Raw genomic sequence first — 27313 nt, 5'->3', positions numbered from 1 at the left:
TTAAATCATTTATCACAGTAGTTTACCATCAATGCTGAAATATCATTTATGTGTAGGAGAGCTCACTCAAACACTGCTCATATGCAGGCCCTTAAGGGAATAGTTTGACATTGAGGAAAATTCTCTTTTTTACCAAGCGTTGAATGAATAAGTCAATCAATCAATATTCCTCTCATTTGTAGCCTATTCTGTGTTGCTGGACCCTGTAGCTGGTCAGAGTAGAATAAGAAGTGGTGAACAGCTGGTCTAGTCCTGTCTCCAGCTTTTCTGGTAATTTGGCTGAAAAGCTTCTATCTTTAGCTACAAATGTATGGTACATGCTACGGAGTGTAACCTTTTTTGTGTGTCTATTGTGTAATCTATTTCCATAGATGTCAAACTATTCCACGGCCAAAGTGGTTGTCCACAACAGCCCTGCATTTATTTTATTTGATCAATAATAGGACTGCAGTATTTACAGTGAAAACACTGAGGGTTTTACCATCTTGGAACCTCGCACAACTTCAATAAAAACCTGTTTTTCTTTTAGCTGAAGTTTCATCAAGTAAATAATAGAAATTAAAAAAATAGCTACAGGGATCATGGTTTAAGAAATCTACTGTTAACGAACTAAGGCGTTGCCCTGAAATCAGCCAGGGACTCAATCATTATTGTGTTTTACTGAGGGGATCAATTGAAGAGCTAGCTTGTGTGAGTTGGAATGTGTAGTGTTACTGGTGAAAAATGATTCAACCATGCTGATAACTGGTGCAGTTTCCAAGCCTCATCACGGTTGTCCTGGCAACAACTAAACACCTGTCTCTTTCTTTCTCCTTTCCTTTCCTCCATTCTGTGACTTTACTTGCAACCAACTCTTGCCTTTGACATGAATCAGTGCTTACTGAAAGGGGTGCAATCTGGATCTTTTCTATATATATATATTTAACTTTCATTATTAAGAGTGGCTGTAAAGAAATTTGGAAAGGAGGTAGGGGGGTGGCCTGCCATTGCACAAGTCGTCTTTCTATTCACCGCTCTCAACTATAGGCCTAATTTGTCCCCCTTTGCTGCCTCTCTTTGCCACCACACATGAATTTTTCTGAGACCACTAAATGACTTGCCAGTCCATTCCCACGCTGAGATTGCTTCTGTGCAGCACAAGAATAGCGGATGAGCTTATTATTCTGTCAGGACAGATATTGAGAAGCAAAATGGCCTTAAAATTGTCACGCTTGATCAACCTTTTAAATATCCCGCACTATTCATCAGTGTCCTCATCAAAGAGAGTCCTTTCCTTTAGCACAAAAAGTACAATGACATTATTCAAGAGAAATACATACCAGTAAAGGAGTGCTATGAACAAGCTCATTAATAACAGGACTAGGTGTATTAACACACAAAAAACAACGACATTTTCCAGTAGCAGTGGACCGTTTACATATGGAGTTCAAACATTTTCCAAATTAGTCTTGTCTGAGGTCACGAAAGTTACCAAACTGACACCATCCACCAAGAATGAAATATTGAATGTATTTACACATCAGATACCAGCAATACCTCCTTGTTTTCAGATTCACTTTATCTTGGTTTTACATGGTGTCAATCTTTAAAATGTGCTTTAACTTTGCACTCATAGAAGCTAATAAATGTGACATAAATTTGAGATATTGGGCTCGTCATCTTATCCATTCAATTATTAAAATTATTTTTAAGGCAGCATTTCTGAGTATGAATGAGCCCTCTAATACACCATCTGCTTTTATAAAGCAAGTTCCTTTACAATATGCAGTGAACAATACTTTATGGGACAGCTAACACTTTATCTTTGCTTTTAACCTCTTCAACATGGACTTTCAAAGCACATGTTTACTTTGATTGTTAGTCTATACAAGTCTTGATAGAAGCCCTTCAATTCAGGATGCCGTCAAGGTGTGTCAGGGTTGAAGGTTTGGCACAACTTTTTCTCTTCCCAATGCTCTCTATGAGAAACATACATTTTCACAACACCGCTGAACACCTTTCCTGCAAATGAATCTCAGAATTCCATCATAGTTGGTATGCAGTTTGGTCATCTGTCAGAACACTCACTGCATGCTAGGAGGTGGAAGATTTTGACAAAGTGGCTACACAGAGTTTGGGTCCTTCTTCTGTGCTTCTCCAGGGCTGTTATTGCTGATATAATCATTGTCTCTTCAGTGATTTTCCATAGGTAGTCCTGCCCCTTAAAAGTTCATTTAATAGATGAATGCACTCCTTTATGGCACTTCTTTTACCCTCCAGAGTACCCTCCCTCGTCGCCTTTAGAGAGAAAGACACAAGAAAATACTAAAGGTCTCATCCTGAATGTGGAATGTTACATTTTTTTAAATCGATAATAAAAGTATGAAAGAAGTGAGAAGAGAAAAGCAAATGTGAGTTTTAAAGATAATACCAAAGCTGGCTTGCTAAGGACTAAACTGTGTTGAAGTTTTTAATACAGAGATGCCTCTCAAATGAGTGAATTAGCTTCACTTTTGCTGACAAGATTAGGTGATTCAGAGCTGAGTGATGCCTCTAAAGCTGCTCTTGCATCATTGCAGCACCTCTGAGGATTTGCTCCTTAATTAGCCAGGTGGAGTCTGGACACCCTGAGGCGGAAAACTGGCTCACCACAAAAAAAAAAGAAAGAAAAATCCCACAGGACTTCAAAGAGTCTGTCTCCAAAACATCAAAATAGTTTAAAAATGGATTCCAGGACAAGAAAACTGAATGGATGCATATTGTTAAAAGTTAGATTTAAATAAAACTGCAGTGATGCACATGAATCATCTACAGTGTTTATCTCCGAATGTGGTGATGGAAATACAGTGCAAGGGTGAAAATTAATTACAAAGAATCACTGTGAAATGTCCAGTTTGTGGTTGTTGAACACCCACTGAAAGACAAGAGAGCGAGAATGACAAGGACTCCAGTTCAATTACGGCCCTTTGGATTGGTTTATCATTTCTTATTATTCCTCCACCACAAAAGCCATTTGGGCCTAACATTTGCTGCCCCATGCTACAATAGTTATAAAGCATTTTGCAGTCACAAACCATCCACTGATAACTTTGCTCTCAGACCAGCACCGGCCAGGCTTTGTTAGAACACCCCGAGTTCTGCAGCTTCACCTCCGCACCAGACCAAAGGAAAACAAGCTCTGCTGTGGAGTCCCAGCCCCATCTGTCAAGCAGATGGTCTATATAGTGGCCAACTTGTTTTTGAGAACACAAAGTCTTTTGGATAAAGAGAAGATGTCCTTTAGTTACACCTCAATGATGTTCACAGATGGCATCCTATTGTTGTTGTTGTTCTTGGGGATCTGTGGGAGGAAGTGAGAGGAAGATTATAGCTATTAGGAGGCTGATGAACCCAAAGGAATCATTGGAATGGCCTCTTCTATGAGCATGAGGATGCCTCTGTATATGGATTTTTTTTTAAAGCAAGAGAAAAAGATTGCTTTTGATGTTTGTTTTCTGCACTGGTTTGAACACAGAAAATGGTTATGGTATGGGGCTCTGTTCTTGATAAAAACAATTTTGAAGGCATGACTGTTTTGCTATTGGATATATCTAAAGTTATGCATATTGAAGCAAAGTTGAGATGTAGACTAAAGCTTAATTTTAGGCATGATTTTGGCATGATTTTGTAGTGTCAGTGGAAAAATGTCTAGAAATGGCAGGCACCATTCACCTGCTTGGCGCCGCTGAGGGGGAAGCACCCGGGGAATGGAAGGGGGTGGGTTATACCTTACTGCGCAACAGCCCTCCTGTTGGATGTTCAGGAGTGCTGCACTCAGAGGAGTTTTTGGCTTTGTCCTTGTTGTTGTTGGGCTCGTTGTCTTTGATAATGTCGTACTGGCGACAGAAGAGAGCAATCACACCTAGGAGGAAAGATGTATTGGATTCATGTCAGCCAACACTGGATATCCAAAAAACACAAATACATGAAACTACTTTTGTGGACTAACTTGTCTTACATGAGATAACGACAGAAACGATGTGTGTATAGCTTTGTTATCCTGACTCAAAAAACCGTTTGGTCCTCACCTGCCCACATAATAAGTACCACCACAATGATGATGAGCTCCCCTGCCCTCAGCTGGGTGGACTGGCCCACTTCCTCCATCATCACTTCATCTGAGGGAGTCATGGAAACATAATGTTTAATCAATGTTTTATCCAAAAGTTTCACATACTGCACTTGAATAAAAAGTTAAAAATAATAAAAATGTATTAATAATAATAAACCCTGTAAAAAATAAACAACAACTAACAAAAACAAAACCAGGCCAACAGGCTTCTGGTTTTTCAACACAGCCAATATTTACCAGAAACCCTTTCCAATTTCAAGTACATGAGAGTATTTCCCATTCTGGATTATTACTTCATAATTTGAAATAGTATCCTCTGACTGACTGTCAGCAGCATGATTACTCAGTTTTTTTTTTGTTTTTTTTAATTGCCGGGTTGCTGTTTGCTTGAATAGGCACACAAAATCACGTGTTTTATCTCCTTTAAGGTAAAACAATTCAAAGAATAGATCGTTTTTACACATCAAACATCGGACTCTTACATCTTATGATATCTGTCTCGCCCTTTGTGGTCTGTTTTGGAAAGAGGAGGGTCAGAAAAGGACGAGGTTTGCTGTTTTTCTTTTCACTGTTTTAGTGGACAGAGTGATAAAGAGATGGTATTAAGCAGACACATTCAAGCTTTATTGGGTTTCAGGGCTTTACTAGGGCAGGGTTCACGCCACAAGAAATTCCAAGACATCATTTTACAATTAACCTGATTTTCTGCTGTTTTTGAGAGGATATGATTTTTCACTCTGTCAATGTGTTGCTGGGCACCAGTTGACTAGATTGTACTATTCTGCATATTCTTTTTTCAGGTCTATTTTGACTTTCTTTGACATGATCCTTTATTTCAGACACTCACAGTCCATTTCAATTAATCTTGCCTTTGAAATCCTAAACCTTCTTACAAATTGTTTAAGGTTTAGTGTCTTACTGAACAAGTGCTTTAACCCATTCAAAACTAAATCTATACTTTTCCCATCCTTCTGTCGCATCCATGTCTTTAATAAGAGGAGAATAAAAGTATTCATTGTATTTCACATAGGGACACTTCATGAGCAGCTATAGGTGTTATAGCTGCTAGATGCCGCTTTAGAATATCATCAGTCCTCCCCCTACATTATCAATGTTAGTTGCTACATTAGACCTGCTGACATCAACGTTTATAATAATTATCAGTCGATTTTCATTACTTTGCTGTTCCTGATAATACTACACAGTCTATTAGAAATATGATTGGCATTGTAGCAATACGTCTTTATTTGTTGTGGTTGTTGTTCTGTTTGTCTTTATCCATCTATCTTTATCTCCCTCTATCCCACTTTCAAAGATGAAAGAAGTCCCAGTGGACAGCTGTGAATGATTGATTAATCGACTAAGCTTGTCTTGTGTGATGACTAGTAGGCCTGATTCTGTGAACACCTGCTAGAGTCAACAGAACACAGCAAGATCAGAAAGAGAATAGTTTAGGCTTTATCTGGCCACTGGGCGTCCATTGTACTGAAACATGACGGAGAGATAACACAATGATTAATCACAGCAGTCGGGATCAAGGCACACCAGCCTCAATAAAACTCATTCATCATCTTCAAAGTTGTATGACCATCTGGAGAAGTATCAAATAATGATGTTGGCAGACGCTTGTTGGTTTCTTTCAAATGAAGGGACAACACAAAATAACTTTTACTTGCACTCAGTTCTCAGAAGTGAGTTGTTTGATTTAAAGTTAACGAAAGTATAATGAGCAATCCTATCATTTATTTGATGCAATGGGTCACATTTGGTGGGTCCATTGTGGCAGGAAACCTATGCCACATTGCCATTAGCAACAAGCAGTTCTGCTGATTCATTTAAGTATTAGCTCATGAAAGCACAAAGCCCAAGGTGTTGTCCACTGTTGCCAGGTAACCTCATAAGAGCTAATTGGCCAGCTTTAACACCTCTGATGCAAGTTCACCATGTGTCACCATTCAGCAGCTCTGGGGTTTATAAAGAAACAACAAACAAAGAGGGGGCTTGAATAATTCCAGTGTGTTATCCTAAATTCAGACAAATAAGAAACTACAGTGAAGTATGAGGCCAACAGAGCCTATTCTTTTATTTGAATGTGTTATATTTGATATGAATTATTGTGATTAAGGTACTAACTTGAAGCTATTCGAGATGTACTTGCATTACTGCTGGAAAATCTGTTGTTATCGAGTCATTTGATCAAGCAATGTGACTTTACCATTCACATCATTTATACAGAAGAATGTCCTTAAGCTGTGACTTTTTTCAGAATCAGAATCAGAAATACTTTATTAACATCAGAGGGAAATTCGATTGTTACAGTTGCTCCAAAATATACAATATAGCAGTAGAAATATAGTAATAAAAATATTAATCAAATAGAATAGGAATGTAAGTAATATATCAATAATAGGTACAAGAAATATTTACACGAGTAAGAGTAAGAAAGTTTATGCATCTTTAAAGGATTAGTTCAGGAAGCATGTATCAACATTGTTTGCACTTTAAAGGAGCTCAACAAGGTTTCCTCAGCTTTGTTTTCTGTACTGTTCATTTTCAGTGATTGTATGACTGGTTCTCCTTATTGGACCACAGAGTGTACCTGTGTATCTGTGTGAAAACATCTAGTTTGTTTGCTTTGTTGGAGCAGAAGGATTTAAGTTTCTATTAGATAGATAGGATTTATTATTTACTGCCTCCTCATGTACTGCCTTTTTTCTCCTCAGCTAGTCCCTCCCTTTTCTCACTCTCTCTGATTTATTGTCTCTTTTGCCTTTTTGTGTGCACTAGTTGTGTTTTTTTTTATTGTTTTGGCTTCCTTGGAGATGAAGAAACTCACACAGAAGAAACCAACTGCAATAACCACACAGCCCATTCCTACAGTTTGAGTCTAAAAGTAAGAGAGGATTGATTGTTTTTATAAAAATATATTTTGATCTTGTCAGTTTACCCTGATTTATACAGACATGATAAATTAACCTCATAAGAAGTGTGAAATTGATTAGTGATCATCTGTGCAGTGTACATTATTTTTGAGGAAAAATATGCACATAATGCAAAACTAGGCTGAACATCCCAGATCATTTTCCAAATCCCTGTCTAGCTCTTAATTGAAAAATAAACGGACAATCATTTTGACTTTGTGGAGCACCCTAAGTCATAAGTGATTTTCCAATAAATAACAATATCTTGCCTTTAACAACACTTGATATCATTGATTGTTTTTGGTCAATCATAACTCATTCATCACTCAATTTTGACAAAGTTCATCAAATGAATGGGCTGTACTTTTTAACAAATAAATAAATAATACAAATAAATTTACCTTTTCATATTTAAAACAATTTATGAATCATCAATAAAAAACTGTTTTTGCTAGCGTGTAAGCGTGATCAGATGTGTTGCTACAAGGGTAAATCCAATGGTAACTTGAGATATATGCTTCAGTTAAACAAGTGGAAGGGGGATGTGATATTGAGCATATTGCGCTTTTGAGCCACAGTATTCCACAAGCTTCCATTTCTCCAAACACTACATGACTGGAGTGAGTCTATCTGACTAGTGAAAATACAGCAGTTTTTTGACCATCATATGCCATTTCATTCAGTCAGTCAGAGAGTTAAAGAATCGTGTCCTACAGACACGAAGTTCTGATGACTGGCACTGTGCATGTTTAGGCACATCTATGTGCAAAAATTCAAAGTCCATGGAAACGCGGCTCCTCCTACGTCCTCCTGTTAGCTGTAGCATTAGCTGCATATAACGCTCGGTTCTAGACCCCCTCGATAAAAAATTGTCAGTGTGAGATCACTGATCTAAGTCCATTGGCTCGTTGTGGCAAGCCCAGCAGCTCATGTTGAAATTTCCGAGACGCGTGCTGAGCAACTGACCAATAACGACAGACCGGATCGGCAGACCAATCAGAGCAGACTTGGCCCACGTGGGGTCTAACAGTGTGGGCTCAGCAGAGTATAGCTGACGGACTCAGAGCGTAGAGGGAGCAAGGAGGAGCAGTACATGAAAACAGACACTTTTTTCGGACTTCAGCTATTGTGAACGTACAAAAGTAGGTACATAGATTAAATATACGAACTCCAAAAAGGGCAGAATATGGGCTCTTTAAAGTGGTAAAATAATACTAAATCATTAGAAGAAGAAGAAGAATTTGTACTTTATTGATCCCGCGAGGGGAAATTCGTTTTTTTTTTTAATTTTTTTTTTTTATGACCTATCTTTCAGTCAAACTTTATCTACATTTAACTTGACCTCATTCAAAATGCTGGAATGTTATCCCATATGTCGACACAAGGAATGTTCAAGGAATAATTCCTAATTTTGGGAAATACACTTACACTTTCTTGCAGAGAGTGAGACAATAAGAACGTTGGCACTTGCATATTTTTACCTGAACTATGACTTAGCTTAGCAATAAAGACTGGAAGCAAGGTTGACAGCCTAAAGAATTCCACTTTAAAGCTTATTAATTAACACCATATGTCAAGTTTGTATTCCTATTAAAACATGAGTTTAAAATGCTTATTTTTTTGTTTTAGATAACAGACTATTTATTTTATTTTCTATGACCTTCTTTCTAGAATCTGAGGCAGATTCTCTCCTGAAAGCAGTAGTTTTTACCCTTAACTTTTTGTTATGATTAAACAAACAAGACATAATAATAATAAATGTTATTTATAAGCGCCTTTCTGGACACACAAGGATACTGTACAACAATCAACATTTAAAAAACGATGATGGATAAAATCTGCATACAATAAGTCAAGTGAGTAAGTCAGCTTAAAAGGTAGCCATTGCCTGATTTTGTGAACTACAGACAGTTCAATACTAGCTGTTGCCTTTTCTGTGTCCATTGTCCTACTGTAAGTAAGGAAGTTGTTTGATGTCAGCTATATATTTAGCTTAAAGACGAGATAAGGTATATTCATTGATTTCTTTAAATTCTTTCCCCCACAAACAAACATCACACTGACACAAACAGTAGTATATTCTAATGCCTTTTCATTTGCCACAATAACAGAATCTCAGACTCAGGAAGAATAGATGGAGCCAAGCTTCAGCCAGAAGCACATTGATTTGCCAAACCTCGCAGCTCTGACTACCTCCTCTGTGCGTCTGATTAATGTCTTTTCTCATTTTGGTTTATCTTGCAGTTCAGCTGGGTGCAGGCAGAGAGAGGCCTGCCAAGGCACATCAATACACAATGAAGTATGGAGCCTTTAGGATGCTTTTTCCCTGAGTTGTGGTCAGCAGGTGTAAGCTATAGGAGTACTCTTTTGTAAAATTTCATTTCACGCTTTGTGTGTCACTTGATTTTTATTGGTCTTTGACCAAATCACTCAATACATTTTCAGAATGCAAAGTCCTCTCTGTTCTCTATGTCTCGGAAGGAAAGAAAAGTATTGAGGAAATGTGCAGTTTTTTTCCGGCTGGATAAATTCAGTGACTGAGCAAATGTTCATATTGTGTGTTTGTGTTTGTAAAACTCGAATACTACCTTTACTTTTCGAGGCCTGAGTCTCTGCCTCCTTTGGTGTTCGGAAGCGCAGGGCTTCGCTCAATGGACTCGTTCCAGACATGCTGATGGATTGGACATGCACAATGTAGTCTGTCTCCTCCTCCAAGTCCCATAATGCACAGGAACGTGTGGTAGTGTTGACTTCCTGGATGAATCGTAGCATGCGGACATCTTTTTTCTGTTGGAGAATGACATGGGTGAGGAAGGTCATTGTAAACACTAGGAGGACAGTTGTTGTGTGGTCTGTCATAATAAAAATACTGGATCAAAATCTGCTTTATGAGCTAAGTATGTGTCCACATGAAAGGAAAACTATAGACTCAAAATGAATGGATGAAACGTGAGTGATGTTACCCATCTGTTACTGCAGGGGGCTTTGACAGCCCCTCTATGGCGGTTGCCATGCTGGAAATGCTGTCTCACACTAACTTTCAGTCAGCCTAAAGTGAGGCTAAGAGCTGGAGCGGAGGCGGATTTTAAACCCCTTGATAAACCGCTACATCACACCTGCCCATCAATCAGGTCAGATACTCCCCTAACTATGTATAATATGTATCCTTCATAAAATCATAACGGATCAGTTATAAAAATAAAAATAAATCAGCCCCCATACAGTGTATGCCCAAGAGGACAATAACTAATCAAACCAAAATAATTTCATGCACCATGATGTAAAAACGCTAACTTCTGCAGTAAAAACGTGCATTTCATTAATGGGGTCTGTATGTGACTTCCGGGTCTCTTGGAGCAAGCCTCAAGCGAACAATCGAGCAACTGCAGTTTTTTGCACTACATCTACAGCATTTTGTCTCCCTCTGCATGAAAAACAAAGTACTATCAGAAAGTGATCCACAATGATTTTGCTCCTACTCAGTCAACCTACAAATGTTACACCCTATGAATGAATGTGCATGTGTGTATTTCTGACTGAAGCTGTCATTTTGCAATTGTCTGTGTCTACTGTGTCAACCAAAGTGGTTTATGTACAATTACATCCTCAAGGGTATGTCTGCTCACCTGCTGTGTGATGGCAAAGCCAATGACGGGGTCTCCATCGGGGATGTCCCATGTCACCACAGCAGAGCTTGCTTTTACTGCTTTGATGGTCACATTGACGGGAGGCGACAAGCTATCTGCAAACACGAAGAGAAACAGAAGTAATCTTTAATCTTCTTCTTTAATCTTCTGTGGTGTGAAGTAAACTAAATGTTAAGATCCATTATATTAACCGATTTAAAAGTAGTTGCATTGAAGGGAACAAAAATATGTTTTAAATATTTAAGCCTAGACATGAAGCTCTTGATAGGCCAATGTCACACAGTCTGTGCATCCATTCTGTTCTTACTTAAACACCACAATAACTTTGACATTTTGTTTGTTTTGACATTCGTGGTCCCCACAGAATGAATCCTACATCCTACTTCATGGATGTGTTGCTCCAGTCTCCTGTATGGCAATACTATTTCATAAGCATGTGCACAGATCTGATGAATTAAGTCCCAGCAGCAAAGAAGAACACAGTATAAATTGATTATTTTTCGTTTGACACTCTTTACACATTCTCATCTTCTAAATCTTTATTTTCTTTAAAAAAGTGAGAATTAGGGGCGCTGGTGGCGCAGTGGTTGGTGTGCGTGCCCCATGTATGGAGGCTGTGGTCTTCCTAAGCTTGGTCCCCCCTGTGGCCACCCCTCCAGAAGGAAGAAACCCCCTAATAACACATACAGTACAGTACTCACAATCTAGTATTAAATACTGTTACTGAAACAAATATAAATCATGGTATTTAATGTTGTGCGCTATTATTTGGCATAATATATATATATTTTTTAAAGTGATCATCTTTGTCTACTTTTCACCTGGGTTTAATTTTCTCCTCTGACAAAACAACTGGCCCCAGTTTGGCCCCCTCAGTAAGAGTGGTCTAGAACCTCCACTGTATATGTGACTTCAGGTGCTTCTGCAGCCAGCCTCAAGTGGACATTCGAACATTGCAAGGTTTTTCAGGTTGTAAATTGGTTCAGTATAAGTGTTTCACTATACAAACAATGGCAAATTGTTACTATACATCCGCAACACTGAGGAAAGGAGGGGTATATATTAAAGTGTGCCTTTAAACAGGGTAGTCATCTTTATTATTCATTTTTTCCATCCGTGCTGGATATACAGAAAGATTCTGAACCACGGTGCAAGCTAAGTATACCAAGATTTAAAATATATAATACAAAAATACAAAATATTAGGATAAAAAACAGACATACAAAAGTACAAGATAATGTGTAAAAGATGTGCATTAAAAAACAAACAGCAACAAAGATGAAGACATCTCTGAGATGAGATACTGAGCCAGTCTGATGTCACTAACACTCTCTTTGTTCCTGATAACAATTTGATCAATAAGGCTCTGCTCGTGAAACTTTACCTCACACCTTATGACTTGTAGATTCTGTTGTTTTGCAAAAATATGGGAAGGATCGTGTTGCATCTAAATTAGTGATCTTTGTGAGTAAACTTTTTCATAACTCATACACAAGCTTGGCTTTGTGTATTGGGAAGTGAGTTTAAAAAATAGCATACAATATCATTGTCCACCCCCACTTTCTATTAGACAAAGTTGAACCATGTCTTTGAGGGTGTGTTTTTTGTCTGTCTCCTCTCCTTTATATGACAGCACTGTGCTGGGACAACCAGTGGACCTTGGTCAAGATCACAGGCCTTTAATATCCACATGACATGAAAGTCAGCTCTAATGAAACACCAGACAGATGTCTTCATGAAAACTCTCCCTTCTCCCAGTGGAAAACTGCCCTACCCTGAGAGATAGGGGTGACTTTGAGCGTTGACGGCTGTCTCTTGTGTCTATGAGTGTGTGTTAGCTCGGTGGTAATCAGAATGATGGCTAGATGTCTATCCCATGCTGTGGAGTGTAAAAGGTGACAGCTCTTAAAATCCTTGTTCATTAGAGAGCTCTCAAGAGAGTGTGTCAAATGTATGTGTGTATACAGCCAAGGATTTAAAATGCACACATCAACACACATGCACACGCACGCACACACACACACACACACACACACACACACACCTTTCACTATGTGATGAACATACTGCTCATCAGTCTGTCACCCTCTGTTACAGGATCACACCTCCAACCCTCTGAGCAGGCTACCATCCATCCTGATCCTTCCTCTCTATCTGTTCTGATTGGTTGTAGAAGGGGCAGGTGCAGGTTGATGAATGTAGAGATCATACTTTGCAAAGAAAACTTTTTTGTTTGTTTTTCCTTTTACCAGTTGATAATGATCCTAATTGGTCTCAGTTATTTATTTAATTTCCACATTTATCCACTTTAAGCGATACATTTACTTGTTGATAATTAATAAACAAATGCATATGATGGAAATACCATGATCGTTGACACATAGCTCTGCTTTAATAACACTGACATCTAATTAAAATGTGGGCAGAGGTAAGGCATAAATAAAAAAGGTCTGCAGTGATCAGATGTCTACAAGTTGGCCAAAAAAAGGCATTTAATGGTGTTTTTGATGATGTTGCAAAACCACTACCTCCTTTGTGGAATGAGAAGATTTTAAAATGTACAGTCTATAAGGGTGTACTTTTTCCTGTTACACATCCCATATGAACCCAATCTTTTAAAACAGACAGCAGACTGAGAGAGCATCAGAACTGGGTTGGTTTTCCAGATTACATTTTTTCCTTTAGAGAAATATAAGTAATTTCAAAGCTATACCATCTTACTGCAGCCCTGCATCCTTATCCTCTGAGAAACACATTTCACTGACTAAGGGCCCCGGGATGATTCTGCTCTTTGGAATTCTGATGGGTAAGTCTGTAGGATTGGGAACAAACATGAAAACTGCCTGTTAGAAACATCATATTCTACTTTAACTTTGCATTTTAAGGTAGCCACAGTATGCTGGTGTTTTTTGAATTATTTTTATTTTACCTTTGTTTCGTTTTTTATATTCCTCCCGATCTCCCCTTGCTAATTCATGTTTCATGACTTTGGGTGATTTCATGCCAAAAATCAAGTTAATGGGGGCTTAGTGGTTAGGTTGCTTCCCATCTATGTAGGCTATAGTCCTCCAAGCGGGCGGCCCGGATTCAAGTCTGACCTGTGGCTCCTGTCCAGGTATGTCTTTCCCCACTCTCTCCCAATTTCCTACTCGATTCACTGTCCTATGAAATAAAGGAAAAAAGCCCAAAATATGAGTCATCTCTTGTCTTTTTTTGAGAAAGAAACAAGGGTTAAGAAGAAGCCAAATAGTAGTTAGGAATTTTAAAAACAACTCCAACTTCTAAAAAATGGGGATGTTGTTGAGAACATATTTGATTGAAAGTAGTACAAATAAAACACGTCCCTTCAAGACCTCGGATAGATATTTTCTAATGACAAAACTACCTTAGACAGCCTCTGCCTGGCTTTAAACAACACTGACAGAAATCTAAAAGTTCTATTTGATCAGAATATATCCTTCAACTTCCACATAATACAAATTTCAAGTACAGCCTTTTTGTCTTTGTAACAATGCAAATATCCAGCACATCCTGTCTTCAAATAATGCTAACTAGTACATGCATGAGTTACCTGTAGGTTGGGTTATTGCAATTTCCTGTTAGCAGGCTGCCCTTACAAGTCTGTAAAAACTCTTTAGCTGGTTCAAAATGTTACAGCACAGATTCTGACTAGAACTAGGAAAATAGTTTACCAAGTATAGGTAACACTTTACAATAAGGTACATACATTTTTCATAGTTACTAGGTAACAAATTAGTTCATAACTATAGTTGCATATAGTCATAGGGAACAAATAAGAAACTAACTAAAGCTAACCATCAGTAGTTAGATAGTAACTCCATCACATTATAGAGAAGCTAATGATTATACAGAAAATGTATGTTAGATATACTACACAAAGTTTGTCATAGTCACTAGGGAGTGACTATGACAAACTTAGTCACTCCCTAGTGAATGAGGGGCGGCAGTAGCTCAGTATGTAGGGACTTGGGTTGGGAATCGAAGGGTCCAAGTCGGGAAATTGGTCTGGTAGCTGGAGAGGTGCCAGTCCACTTCCTGAGCACTGCCGATGTGCCCTGAGCAAGGCACCGAACCCCAAAACTGCTCTGGAGCCCGTCACTCTGAGACCTCTGCATAGGATCCTGTTTGTGCATGTGTTTGTATTTTGGCCGATGTGTGTGTTCATGTTCATTAGACAGAGTGTAAAATTGAATTTCCCTTCGCGGGATTAATAAAGGATAAATTAATTATTTAGTTAATCATTATAAATGTGTAAATAGTAAGCAACTTATCATCCAATTCTATAGAAAGTAAATAGAAAATGAAGTGGAGCATCATACTACAGTTACTCATTGCCTAATCATTACTTCCTGTGTGTACCCTAAAGTAAAGTGAGGCATCATATTGAGTACAGTAGTTACTCAGTATTGAATCATTACTTTATTATTACTTACTAAGTGTGTTTTTATTTATCTTTAAACAGGGAACATATTTTACTTAAACTAAGTTTTTACTTAAAGAACAAAGAATACAGTGGGAATCAATGTAGGCTATGTCAACTTGTTTTATCATGGAACAATTTTAACATTCAAAATGTGTGTTGGTCATTTTGTCCTTTACACCTCGTCGTTGCTGTAGGAAGACATCTGATGCATTGGAAAAAAAGGAAACAAACAAATAAAAATAAGTGTTTATCATCACTGGTAAGAGCGAGAATATCATCAAGTCCGTCATCAAGTGTGCTCTGATCTTCTTTAAAACAATTTGCAATTTCCCTTAACTTATATGGTGTACTAAGAGAAAAAGGTTTTGTAATTTAACTGCCACAGTTTAACAGCCACCACCTTGTACCAACCACTGTAGCTATTACACAAACAGATGCTAGCATGCTAATAGCTACAATGCTGAAAAAGTAACAAGTAATCCAGTCTGCATGGTAGACTTATGGTACACATTTCTTGGTATTGCTTTATAACAATACAGCAATTACTGTAGTGTGCAGCCATGAGTTTAATTTGCCTGTCCCACCACACTAACAAACAATGAATTGTTGCGCTTCCACCACCTAGTGGCTTACCTATTGTTCTGTGTGCTCAACATAAAAACAAAGGTAAGCTGTTAACATTTATTGTCTGTCTTCTCTCATGTGTGTGTAATTGACACTGAGTCTATGTCTATGAGCTTGATTATCTGTGACACTCACAAGAATTATCTGTTGCATGAGAGCATGTGAGTGTGTGTGCTTCTGCGTGTGTTTCTGTGTGTATTTGACAGAATGCACGCTGGAGTGAGCAGGCATGGAAGAGAACGTGGAAACAAACAGAAACAGGATCAAAGCTTTCTGTCTCCTAGCCCTCTGCCCCATTTAAAACTCGATTGAATGGATCAGCACATGTACTGTGGAGTAGGTGCGCTGTTGTGAATCCTGTGTGTGTGGATGTAGCTCAGTGGACGTGTGTTGTGAACTCATCTTTCTAATGTGTCCTTTGTACTGTATATAAGGAACACACTGCGCCACAGACTTTAGACCAGGTTTTAGGTGATCTAAGTCATTTTCTGCGTCATCAAGGTAGGATAACCTCATTTTAAGACAAACACACCCATGGGCGTTAATGGGAGCGCATGTTCATTTGCTATTTTAAACAACATGAGCGCTGGGCATTTTAAAGAACTGCGTCAGGAGGAAATAGGAAAGACACTTGCACTGCACTCCAAGACACTTGGCGCCAGGCGTACGACAGGGCCCCATGTGTCATGATTATTTTCAAATTCTTATATATTTTTGCCTTTCTAACAAGTGCTACAAAACACCCCTTCAACGGGTGACGTCACTGAGACGTTCATGTTTTATACAGTCGATGTTTTTTCCCCACTATCATTTCATTGAGTCTCAGAGTGATTTAGCCGTACTTGTGATGTTTTCTACTGAGGGTAGCATACAACCAACACCTGGCATGGAAGCCAGCTGCCCCTCATTGATAGTTAATTGCTATGATAACATCATCAGGCTTTTGTGCTGACTTAGAGTTTGCCCCAGCTGAATCGGAGCTGTGTCGGAGGAGACCTTGGCCCATGGTACTGTCCTTGTGGTGAGACACACATACCTTAACACATACTCACTATACATGCAAGGAGGATCACTGCAATCACTTTCAAATTTAGAAGAAATTTAACATTTATTTTTGTCTCCTATTTTTTTCTCACCTACCAGAGCTTGATGATTTGTCTCCATCACTTCTTTTGTCTGTGAAAGTCCACCTGATATGTTTCATCTATTTTCATCTGTTCACTTTTACTGTCTTTGGGTCTATAATGGACACTAGGTTAAATATCTCCCCCCTCACCCCTCTGCCTTTCTGTTACCTTAGCTGTGACTACCTGACCTACTTCAGTATTCTGCTATTGATTATCCACGTGGTACTTACACTCAGGCTGAGATCAACTGAATATGATCAAATATGAAACTTTTTGTGTGGATTGAAGTCTGTGTGTGCTTTCTTCAACTGTTAGAGTGGAAAAGAGCCTGGGCCCTCTCTGTGTTTCATTCTGCCTTTGTGCAGAGCCAAGAGCCAGTAAATAATCACATCTAAGGGAATCTTTTTGAATGCTGAGGAAGTGAGGTTGGGATTGCAAATCACACACACACACACACACACACACACACACACACACACACACACACACACACACACACACACACACACACACACACACACACACACACACACACAACCTATTGCTCTAATCAAATGTCAAAAAGGCAGAATATGACAATCAATGCAGCAAATACTGTAGTGAATGCAGGCTAATTCAAAAATGCAGAGGAGTGCTATGAGATTCATTTTTGACAAGCCCATTGGTATTGAAAGCTACTGTTAAATCTGCCCCCCTTCCATGCACAATCACCCACACACACACACACGCACTAGATGTGATCAAATCGATTCCAAGCGTAGCTAAGGTGTTAATTTCCCAAATATGGGACGGACAGATGGAGAGCTAGACAAATACAGTGTCACTGGTAAAAGGTACTTCACTACAAATCTGTGTCAAACAAAACTTCTAAAACTATTCAAAACTTTTGAACGTTTTGGAAAGGACTGTGTGGAGAAAGTAGTGCAGTTAATACCTCAGGGGGCCCATCTGTGTTGCAGAAAGCTTAAATGTAAAACATCATATGGAACCCCCCACCCCCAATTGACTGGCCAATGACAAAACCATTAAAAAATGTATTTTTATATGAATATGTTCTGTCATAGGACGATAGGGATTCAAGAATTCTGGGGCTTACACCTAACAACCTGGATACTGGGTTCAGAAGATGGTCAGATAATGGGTTGTGCTATCTGCATCAGCTGTTTGGAGGAAATGTTCTGAAAACATTTGAACAGCTGACAAATGAATTTGATCTCCCTAGGACAGACTTCTTTCATTATCTACAGCTAAGAACCTTCTTGAAGATACAAAAGGAGTGGGACAAACTTATAAAACCCTCCCCCATAGAAGAATTCCTCATGCTTATACAAAAAGAGAAGGGTGATAAGAAAATATTTGGCAAATTGTTTAACATATTTTTATCTATGAATACAAACAACTCACTGAGGGTGAAGCAGAGATGGGAGGCGGAAACAAACACGGTTATATCGCAAGACAACTGGGAAGAGGTTTGTACAGAAGCACAATTGGTTACAAACTCAAACACGTGGAGGGAGTTTAAATGGAAAATTGTTACTAGAATTTTTAGAACTCCAGAAATAACATCCAAAATGTGCCAGGCACATCCCAGCTCCTGTTGGAGGAATTGTGGAACCCATGTGGCTCATCATACCCACATTTTCTGGTCATGTCCTAAACTAAGCTCGTTCTGGAGAGAAGTATTTGATGCACTGAAAGAGGTCTTCCAAAAGGACATTCCCTGGTGGCGATACTTGGAGTGACGCCTGTTGGCCTGAAAGGGAGGGCCAAAAAGTATTTGTTTAATATCTTATTCACAGCGGCCCTGAAGTGCATCACCATACGCTGGTTGAAACCAGACCCTCCCACTTACAATATATGGATCCAGAAAGTTTGGGACATTTATCAAATGGAACAAATGACATACCAATTAAAACTCCAAAAGGAAACTTTCACAACAATATGGAGACCTGTACTGGCTTTACTAATGCAATAGAGAGTGATGTTTAATTTGGGCGCAGACCAAGATCATTCACCATTTTTCTCTGGGGTTGACTTCGCACCTGTACTTTGACAAATGATATCTTTGAGTGGATTAGAATTTATTTCTTTATGATTACAACTTTTATTTATGATTTTCATATTTTTCATATTTTTCTTGTTTGTTTATGTGTATTATTGTGTATATGTATATTCTTTGGAGTGGACATTTTGGTTTGTATCTTACTTTTGTAATCTATTTCTGCTGGCTTAATATCCGAATGTAACTATACAGCTGGAAAAAGAAAAAAAAGAAATATTTTTTGTATTGTACTGTTGGTGATGAGAAAAATGAATAGCAATTAAGTTAAAAAAAAAAAAAAAAAGAATTGTGGGGCCAGTTTGGTGAGCACATCTAGATTTTGAATTGGATATTTCACATTTATCACATACAAACAAACAAACAATGAAGGCAACCAAACTGTATAGATTTTTCTGGAAAGCAAGGAAATCATCTTTTCAATGTAAAAATATTATTTTAATGCCTTGTTTTCATTTACTTAGCATACTGCTGAAACCATCTGTGTCTTAATAAGTCAAGACAATCAAAAATATCACTGTTATCACTCACCTAATTTATGCACCTGAAAAAGTTGTTTTCCTTAATGATCCTGTTATTAACATGTAACATTTCAGTGTTAATCAATCTTTTGACAACTCCTGCAAAAAAAGGTTTGTAAAGCTAAATTTCAATGCACAAGAGAGTGACTAATCACTACATGTATCAGCTAAAAAGAAAAGGGTATCCATAGGTATCTTTAGTATTTTAAGGAGCTATTAGCTGTATCTTATCCAGCTGTCTGTGCTTCTTTGTCTAAGTTGCTTCTCTTATCTGGAACATGGAACTCTATGGAACTCTATAAATGGGAACATGACCTTTAAAGGTATGAAGTTGACCGTATATTGTATTCCGGGAGTGTGTCTGAAAGTAGATGAGCAGCTATGTGCACAAGCAGATAGATGGCAGCTCAGACCTCCTCTACTTGAACATGTGATTTGATGGATGTTGAACTGTACATCCATGGACCATACCATGTTTTGGTATGGTCTATGTTGCTTTACTATGCAAGCAGTGAACAAAATAATGATTAAATATGTGTCATGTGTCCGACATGTCTCTACATCCGCCCTGAATCCAACCTGAATCCACCCTTCCAGTGGGATCAGGATAATCCTGATTTTTAGCACCAAACCTATCCTAATCTCCACTTTAGAGTTTTGAAATACCCAAAATCAACATTTGATCTGGATTCTGGGCAGGATTGGATTACCACATCCGTATCCCACTTTTGTAGGATCAGGATCCCATCTCTGCTTTTGAAATACCCAATTTTGAGATTTAATCCTATCCAGATCATTCTGATCCAGATTACATTTTTTGAAAAACGGGGCCCAGATGATAGCCTATGTCAAAAAGCTGCTGCCATGTCAGACTTTTGGCATTGCTGTCTTTTGTTCCCAAAGGCCTGATGTCAAGGCCCAGTTTTTTTTTCTTTTTCTTTTCTAGTATTCTGACTACTCAAAGTGCTGTTACACGACAGGTAACGTCTATCCATTTACATCCTTTCACACACTGAGCGTAGAGGTCGCTATGTAAAGTGTTAATCAGTATTAACATACACATTCACATGCCGCCGCTGAAGTAACGGGAACAGTTTAGGGTTATGTGTCTTGCCCTAGGACACATCCGACATATACTGTAGCTGCAGGAGCTGGGGACTGAACCTCAAAACTTACAGTTGAGAGACAGACAACCCTACCAATCTGTCCTTTTTCATTCTAACATCAAATTAAAAATAGCCAAACTGGCATCTCTTTACTAAAGTTAACATAATTACAGAAAATTGTCAAAGCAAACTACATTTAAAAACACATTTTGTGTTTAAAAGACAAAAATCTATTTTTGTAATTTGTGATTCTGGTCAATGTTCTTAATCCAGTTATGGCCACCAGATGTGACAGCTTTAGGATATTGGAGCCCTCACTATCAATAACAAGGACACATTTTTTATTCACCCACATCTCTCTTAGCAACTTGGAGCTCTCAAAATCAAGTAATTTAAAACATTGAAGTGGCAGATATGGTGCCAATAAAAAGAGCAGCAGAAGTAGTATGCTAATACAAATGCTTAGAGGCACTGGTGCTTATGTAAGAAGCAAGTAAAAAAATCTTGTGAGTAAAATAAAGGGACTTTTTCCTGGCAGCAAAGCAACAGGAGGGAAACATCATCTTTTGAAACATGAATCTGTATTGAAATTTGGTCATATATGTAAAAGAAATGTGAAATAAATGTTGAAGTTGGTGCCTTCTTGACCAAGAGAAGGCAGAAAGTGTCTTTTTGGCTGATGTGGATGAAGGACAACAACTTCCAGAATGCACAGCACCGCAGGCTATTTACAGACATTTACGACAACACATAAGGCCGTTTCCTCAACTGATTCTGAGATTTCTTCCAGAAGGAATTGGCATCTCGGAAATTCCTGGCAGCAAACAGACTCTATGTCTGTGTCCATAGGCAAACAGTGAGAGCACCGACACTACCAGTCTGCACCCACTGATCTGTAATAGGTCTGTAGCTTCAGTGGGTGGGAAGTTTTGCACACCAAAAAAAAATTTGTGTTCAGTAAAAAGTACTTATATGCATAGCATTCTGTGATTGTATTTAACTTTGAAAAACTGTTTAAGAAATATAACTTGGAAAAAAAAAAAGGATATTCATAGCTTTCAGTGACGACACCAGCGTGGAGGACTGGAGGGCAAAAAGTGCTCAGGAGAGTAACGGCTACCGTTGAAAACCCTGTAGATCTACAGCACAAGCTTTTAATTTAACATCTCCTATAAACAACACATGTTTACATCACCTGACAACCCTAGCAAAATCAAGATATTAAGACAAACTTTGAGTTTGGGGCACTACTTTTAAAAGCACACGGGAAACTATATCACTAGAAACGGCCAAGTCTGTGCCGGTGTTACGGTTAAAAGAGTTACCATGTTAACTGGTGACTGTCAGCTGAGTGAGTCTGGTTGTCGTACCTTACGTGTCCTAAGGAAAGCCTATTTGTTTAGCTTTCATTAAAACATATCTCATAAGTAATTTAGACATTATGATAATAAAAAACGGAACAAAGAGGCATTTGTTAGGACACTTTCAGTCGGGTTTGTCTGAAAGTCATCAGTTAACATGGTCACTCTTTTCACCATAACACCAGAACATCACTTCAGTGATGATATTTAGAGGAGAATCCCTCTCCTTACACCGCTGTAGGATGAAAGTCTACAAACATACAGGCAGCTTTATGTATTATTGATCGGTCTGGGTCGATAATGCTGCCGTTTGAGAAGTGAGGGGCAAGAAATTCCTCATCATTCAAGCATAGGTGAGCACTAATTAGCTAACATTAACTAGTTAGAGTTAGCTAGCGGAAAAAAATAAAAATAAAACAGATAAAAACACGTAGGGGGCCACTGAGACCAGGAACTTCTCAATAGCGTACAGTGGAGCTCTTCTTGCCCTCCAGGTGGAGCGGTTCAATAAGAGTGTGACGTCACGTGAAAGCTATGAATATGCAATGCATATTAAATAAATGAATGGCTCGAAATCATGGTATGATTATGTTAAGACAAAAACCAAAAATGTTCTGGTGTTTGGAAAATGAAAACTAATATTGGTGGCTCATTTTCATAATTGATACGTGCAAGAGTTTTCTCTCAAAACCCAGGATACACAGAAAATACTCTGAATCCTGTATGGTATCCTGTAGGGGTAATTGTAAGAATTTCAGATTCTTAAAATTGTAAATCTTTTAATTTTTAAAACTTTTTTTCTGGTATCGTTTGAGAATGAAAATGGATGAACAGAAGTGAATACATGATTTTGGGAGGTCTTGGCATGATAAAATACTAAAAACCTTACATTAACTTAATTGGCAGAGTGGCAATGTTTATGGCAATATATGTATTTATATGTAAATGATGCTAGAATTAAGACTGACATGAACTGACAAACATAGCTGCTTGTTGAAACACATACTGTGCTAACATGCAGTGTTGGGAAATGTTACTTTGAAAAGTAACTTGTCACAATACAGGTTACTGCAGTTATAAAGTTTATAATAATTACTGTTATATTACTGCGTTACCCACTGAGAAAAGTAAAGTGAAATTGTCCAGGCAGCTCGTACTGTACTCTACTCTTACAGTCACACTGCAGCCCAATAACAGGAATGACAAAAGTATAATAGCATATAACAAAAGTCAGAATAATGGGACTATTTGTTACAAAGTAGAAGCTGCCCATCTTACTTCCTGAATTAGCTGGATTCTCATGCGAGCTGACACATCTGAAAGCTGACCTCTCCTGCTCATGAGCAGCTGCCTGTGCAGAGGAAGGGTAACAGAAACTGCAGATGCTTCAGGGATTTCTTTTTTTTTCTTTTGAGGCAACACAAGGAAGAGGGAAATGAAACATTTTTTGCGTAACGGAATACTTTCATGAAAAAGTAACTATTAATGGATAACTTGATTTGTGGAACTTACATGTTTCGTTACATGACACTACACGTTCGGACCCCTTTGGAAACGTGATGGTACATCTCAAGGGGCTTATCCTATTAAAATAAAATGCAAAAAATACAAAAAGTAATCTGAGTACTCTAGCGGATTACTTCCCCATGACTGGTTACATACAGATGAAATATAATGTTTCCCTGCAGAACCCCAAAATTCTAAGTATCGAAGACTAAAATGTTCACAAATGTATCGAGAAGCTAATTTAACCTATTTCATTTTATGCATGTGATAAACCCGCAGTTGAGAAACTAATATCTTTAGGAAGCTTTACAATATTACAACTTAATTAAGCTTTAAGCATAAACAATGTGTTTGTGTGTTTAAGAAACTGGAAAAACAGGGAAGCTATTTTTTCGTCATTGCAATTATTAACTATTACTGCCTCTTTCCTGCTGGTAATTTGATGTAAAGAAGAAGTTGGGAAAGCCTTACAACGTTAAGCTCTCAAAGTGAAGGTCTTTAGCTTCTCTCCATGGCTTATCACTTGACATTTAATTCACTGCACATTTGTCACATGGCAGGTGGCCAGAATTATCCAAGATTGTTTGGTTTCCAGCATGATAAAATACATTTTGAGCTCAACAATATTTTGCCATTTTCAAACAAAGAGAACAGCCAGCAGAATTGCAATGCATGCATCACTTCTTCATTTCTTGATTTACTTTCCTTTTTTCATCTCAGAACAGTAGTGTAATGGAGAAAATTGCCTTTATAGATTTATGGGCTCTTTAAGATGAATGTGTTAAAGGTTCCATTTACATTTTAAATGGAAACACTGCCTCTCCTGTCCCTTGATCAACTGAGAGTCAAAGTAAACACAGATGCACTAAAGATGTCACAGTAGTGAACGTTTTATGGAGCCCTGGCATGCATCCACTCACTTCTGCCAGTACACCTCCCTGCGTCTAGTTTAATTTTTGCAGAGATCCTGGTCAACATTACTGATTCTTTGTATTCAAGTTTTTCCAGCATATATCATGTATTTTTATTTTAAGTTGCTTGTGTTTCTACCACACTTTCAATTATTAGTCTCGAATAACCTGCGATCAAAAGTAAAACATGATAAATATCATATTTATTACTTTGTGTTTTAACACCACAGTTAGGCCTTCATAAGAACCATATAGACATGTAAGTATGGATTATAACACTGTATTGCACAGAGCTTTAATTGTCTTTTGAATTTGGTAGTCTTCAACAGTTACTCCTGTAATTAATCATGTATTACTTGTGTATATGTGTTACAGGATTATATACATTTAGAAATGTATAAATGACAACCTATTAGTGTAATTGAATAAATAAATACTCTACTCTGTATGTCTTTATGTGCCCTAATGTAATATCATTTTGTTTAGTAAAAGCTATTTGTTAGTATGCAATCAAGCATTCAATAGCTATTCATTCATCAGACATGGACGCATGAAAATGCATTAAAAACACAACTTGTATTTAACGTGTTTATCTGTTTGATGGCTTTCTGCTATGATAAAAAGTAATAATTCAAGTGTGTCTCTACCGTCTTTCATTACTGTTTCTAGTGTTGTGTAAAACTTCTCTTCAAATGCTTGCGCATTCAAAAAAATCTTGCGTGTAGCAAAGTAATTTTATAGTCACGTTAGCTTCTGAAAGAATCATATCTGATCATAAGGGTATGAAAAGAAATGTAGACATCTTCCTTCCTCTACTTAAACCAGTGAGGCTCGAACAATCAAAACATAGCATTAGCAATGTAAGTTCTTGAGTCAACAATAGAAAAATACCTGCTCGTCAATAAACTGTTGTTTGCTTAACATTTCTGAACACCACTGTAACGTTGTAATCTAAAATAACAAATATAGAAATTCTTACTTTCGTAAGAGCAAATCATATAAGCACACAGTACAGAAAGTATGCAAGTTTGGGGAACATTTTCTAAGGTTGTGTGTCTGTTTGCAAGTTAGATGAGCAGCACAGGGATAAATTGTCTGTGGACGGACCGAGGAGTGTGAAGATACTGAACAAAACAGCTGTCTCTTTTTTCAGTCTGGAGTGAGATCTGACACCCCAGCACATTGGGGCAAATGTACTGTAAGTGTGTTTGTGTGTGTATATTTGTGTTTGTGTGTGTACATCGGTGTGCACTCACTCACATGTATTTCATGAGAAAAGAATAAGAGAATAAATATGTTAACAAGCTATCAATGTATAAATTGCTACACACACTGGCCACTGTAAACAGTATACTGAGGAGCTACAGTGTTCCTCTATAACACCACTGAAGTGTGTCAGAGAGTTTGGATGTCTGACATGTCCTGTGTTACATATATGATACCGACACACACACACACACACACACACACACACACACACACACACACACACACACACACACACACGCCCACACTCACACACACACATTGAAACATACACTCACACATATTGCTTTGCTGTAGGAAACCGATTATAACATTTTTTGGAATAGGCCCATCTGCCCCAGTGATCTCATGTATCATGATTGGAACACTATCTTTCTGTGTTGATTAACATGTGCATGGTGCAAACCATTGTTTCTTTAGATGGCAACATTTTCATACATCCAGTAGCCCACAGACACAGTCATCCTTTCCATAAATACAACAGACTATACGCAACGTCTCACCAAAACACTACCGGTTGAAATCTAAGGCTTCACGATGCAGCTACATGTAGGACAGCATCGTTTCACACACATGCATCTGCAATCCCTCCATTGGTTATTTCATTTGGTGATTAAACACCGAGCTGCAAGACGCTGCCTGAAAATGCACATAAACATAAACTTACCCGCTGTGACTCGAGAGACGCAGAGACAGCTGATGACGAGCAGGACAAATCTCTCCATCTTTCTAACGCTCGGTCGACGTGCGGTCCCATTTACTCTTGATGGGGGTTATGTGTAGAAAGGCGAACTGGTGTGCGGTGCTGTGCTGCTCGGCATTCACGTCAGTTCATATGTCTCGTCTCGCCTGGAAAAGGGACAACGGCGGGTCTTTCAGCACCTTGGACAGCACCTCTGTTCATTCCAGCCCCTTGACTATTCCCAAGTCACCGGCCGCCAGTAAATCGTCGTTCTGAGCAGTCGGTCCGTGCTCCAAAAATTGTTAAGAAAAGAAAAGAAAAAAGAAAAAGAAAACATCCTCCCCGATCTGTTACTGCTGCCGATGAAGCTGGATGTGGTGTTCAGCACCACTCGGCTACTGCAGACGAATAGAAACGTGCTGGCTTTGTGCATTAGAGTCTGAACGGTCCCTGCCCACAACACTGACTCCTGATGACTCTGTGAGAGGGAGGCTGCAAAACATCGAACATCACCTTGTTTAAAAAAAATAGGCTACATTAATTGTAAGTCATTTCAATTCAGAAATATAAAATTGAGATTGTGTTATTTATTTACATGCCTATCCTGCTCATATATATATTATAAACTATTCCACACGCGCAAACCATAAAAACCTAACCGTGAGATCTTTTATATGCAGACTTCTGCCAGGCCTTTGATACAGCGCTGCTGTTGTCTGTCCCTCGTTCTCCTGCTTCTCTTGCTCTTTCGATGAGCTAGTACTCTGAATTATTGCTGCCCACTCCTCGATTAAATATGCATACAGTGGCCCACGCAAACAGCCGCCTGTGCAAAGATAAAGTCTTTAAACACGTGCTTCTTGACTGTACCACAGCCCCCCACCCCCCAACATGTTTCTCCGAGATCACACGTAGAAACAGTAAAAGTAAAGTAGATACAAGTCTTCATCATACAGTAGGGCTATCTGAAGACTGCAACAAGCTGTGTGGACTTGAAGCTTTGTTGGATTACGTGGGCGTGTAGGCAATTGTGTGTGTGTGTGTGTGT

General features: G+C 38.4%; 1 protein-coding gene across 3 annotated transcripts; it reads right to left on the bottom strand.

The window, feature by feature from the left end:
* Nucleotides 1-12: 12 nt before the first annotated feature.
* On the bottom strand, nt 13-27002 carry fndc5a (fibronectin type III domain containing 5a). Of its 3 annotated transcripts, XR_009676434.1 has the most exons (7): nt 26251-27002; nt 10638-10753; nt 9600-9798; nt 4047-4136; nt 3747-3880; nt 3054-3319; nt 13-2277 (listed from the first exon to the last, which is right to left on the bottom strand). XR_009676434.1 is itself a non-coding variant. In XM_061062907.1 (6 exons), exons 1-6 carry the CDS (start codon nt 26306-26308, stop codon nt 3263-3265), a joined length of 654 nt encoding a protein of 217 aa, XP_060918890.1. In that variant the 5' UTR covers nt 26309-27002; the 3' UTR covers nt 2931-3262. The 3 variants fall into 3 exon arrangements, 1 of the variants encoding a protein (XP_060918890.1); XR_009676435.1 differs by lacking the exon at nt 13-2277 and having other exon boundaries at nt 2931-3319; nt 3691-3880; nt 26251-27000; XM_061062907.1 differs by lacking the exon at nt 13-2277 and having other exon boundaries at nt 2931-3319.
* Nucleotides 27003-27313: the final 311 nt, after the last annotated feature.

Source organism: Labrus mixtus, chromosome 18 (genome assembly GCF_963584025.1).
Source record: "Labrus mixtus chromosome 18, fLabMix1.1, whole genome shotgun sequence".
Taxonomy (NCBI): domain Eukaryota; kingdom Metazoa; phylum Chordata; class Actinopteri; order Labriformes; family Labridae; genus Labrus; species Labrus mixtus.
The sequence above is the reverse complement of the archived record's forward strand: the minus strand, read 5'-3'. Positions and strand labels throughout refer to the sequence as shown.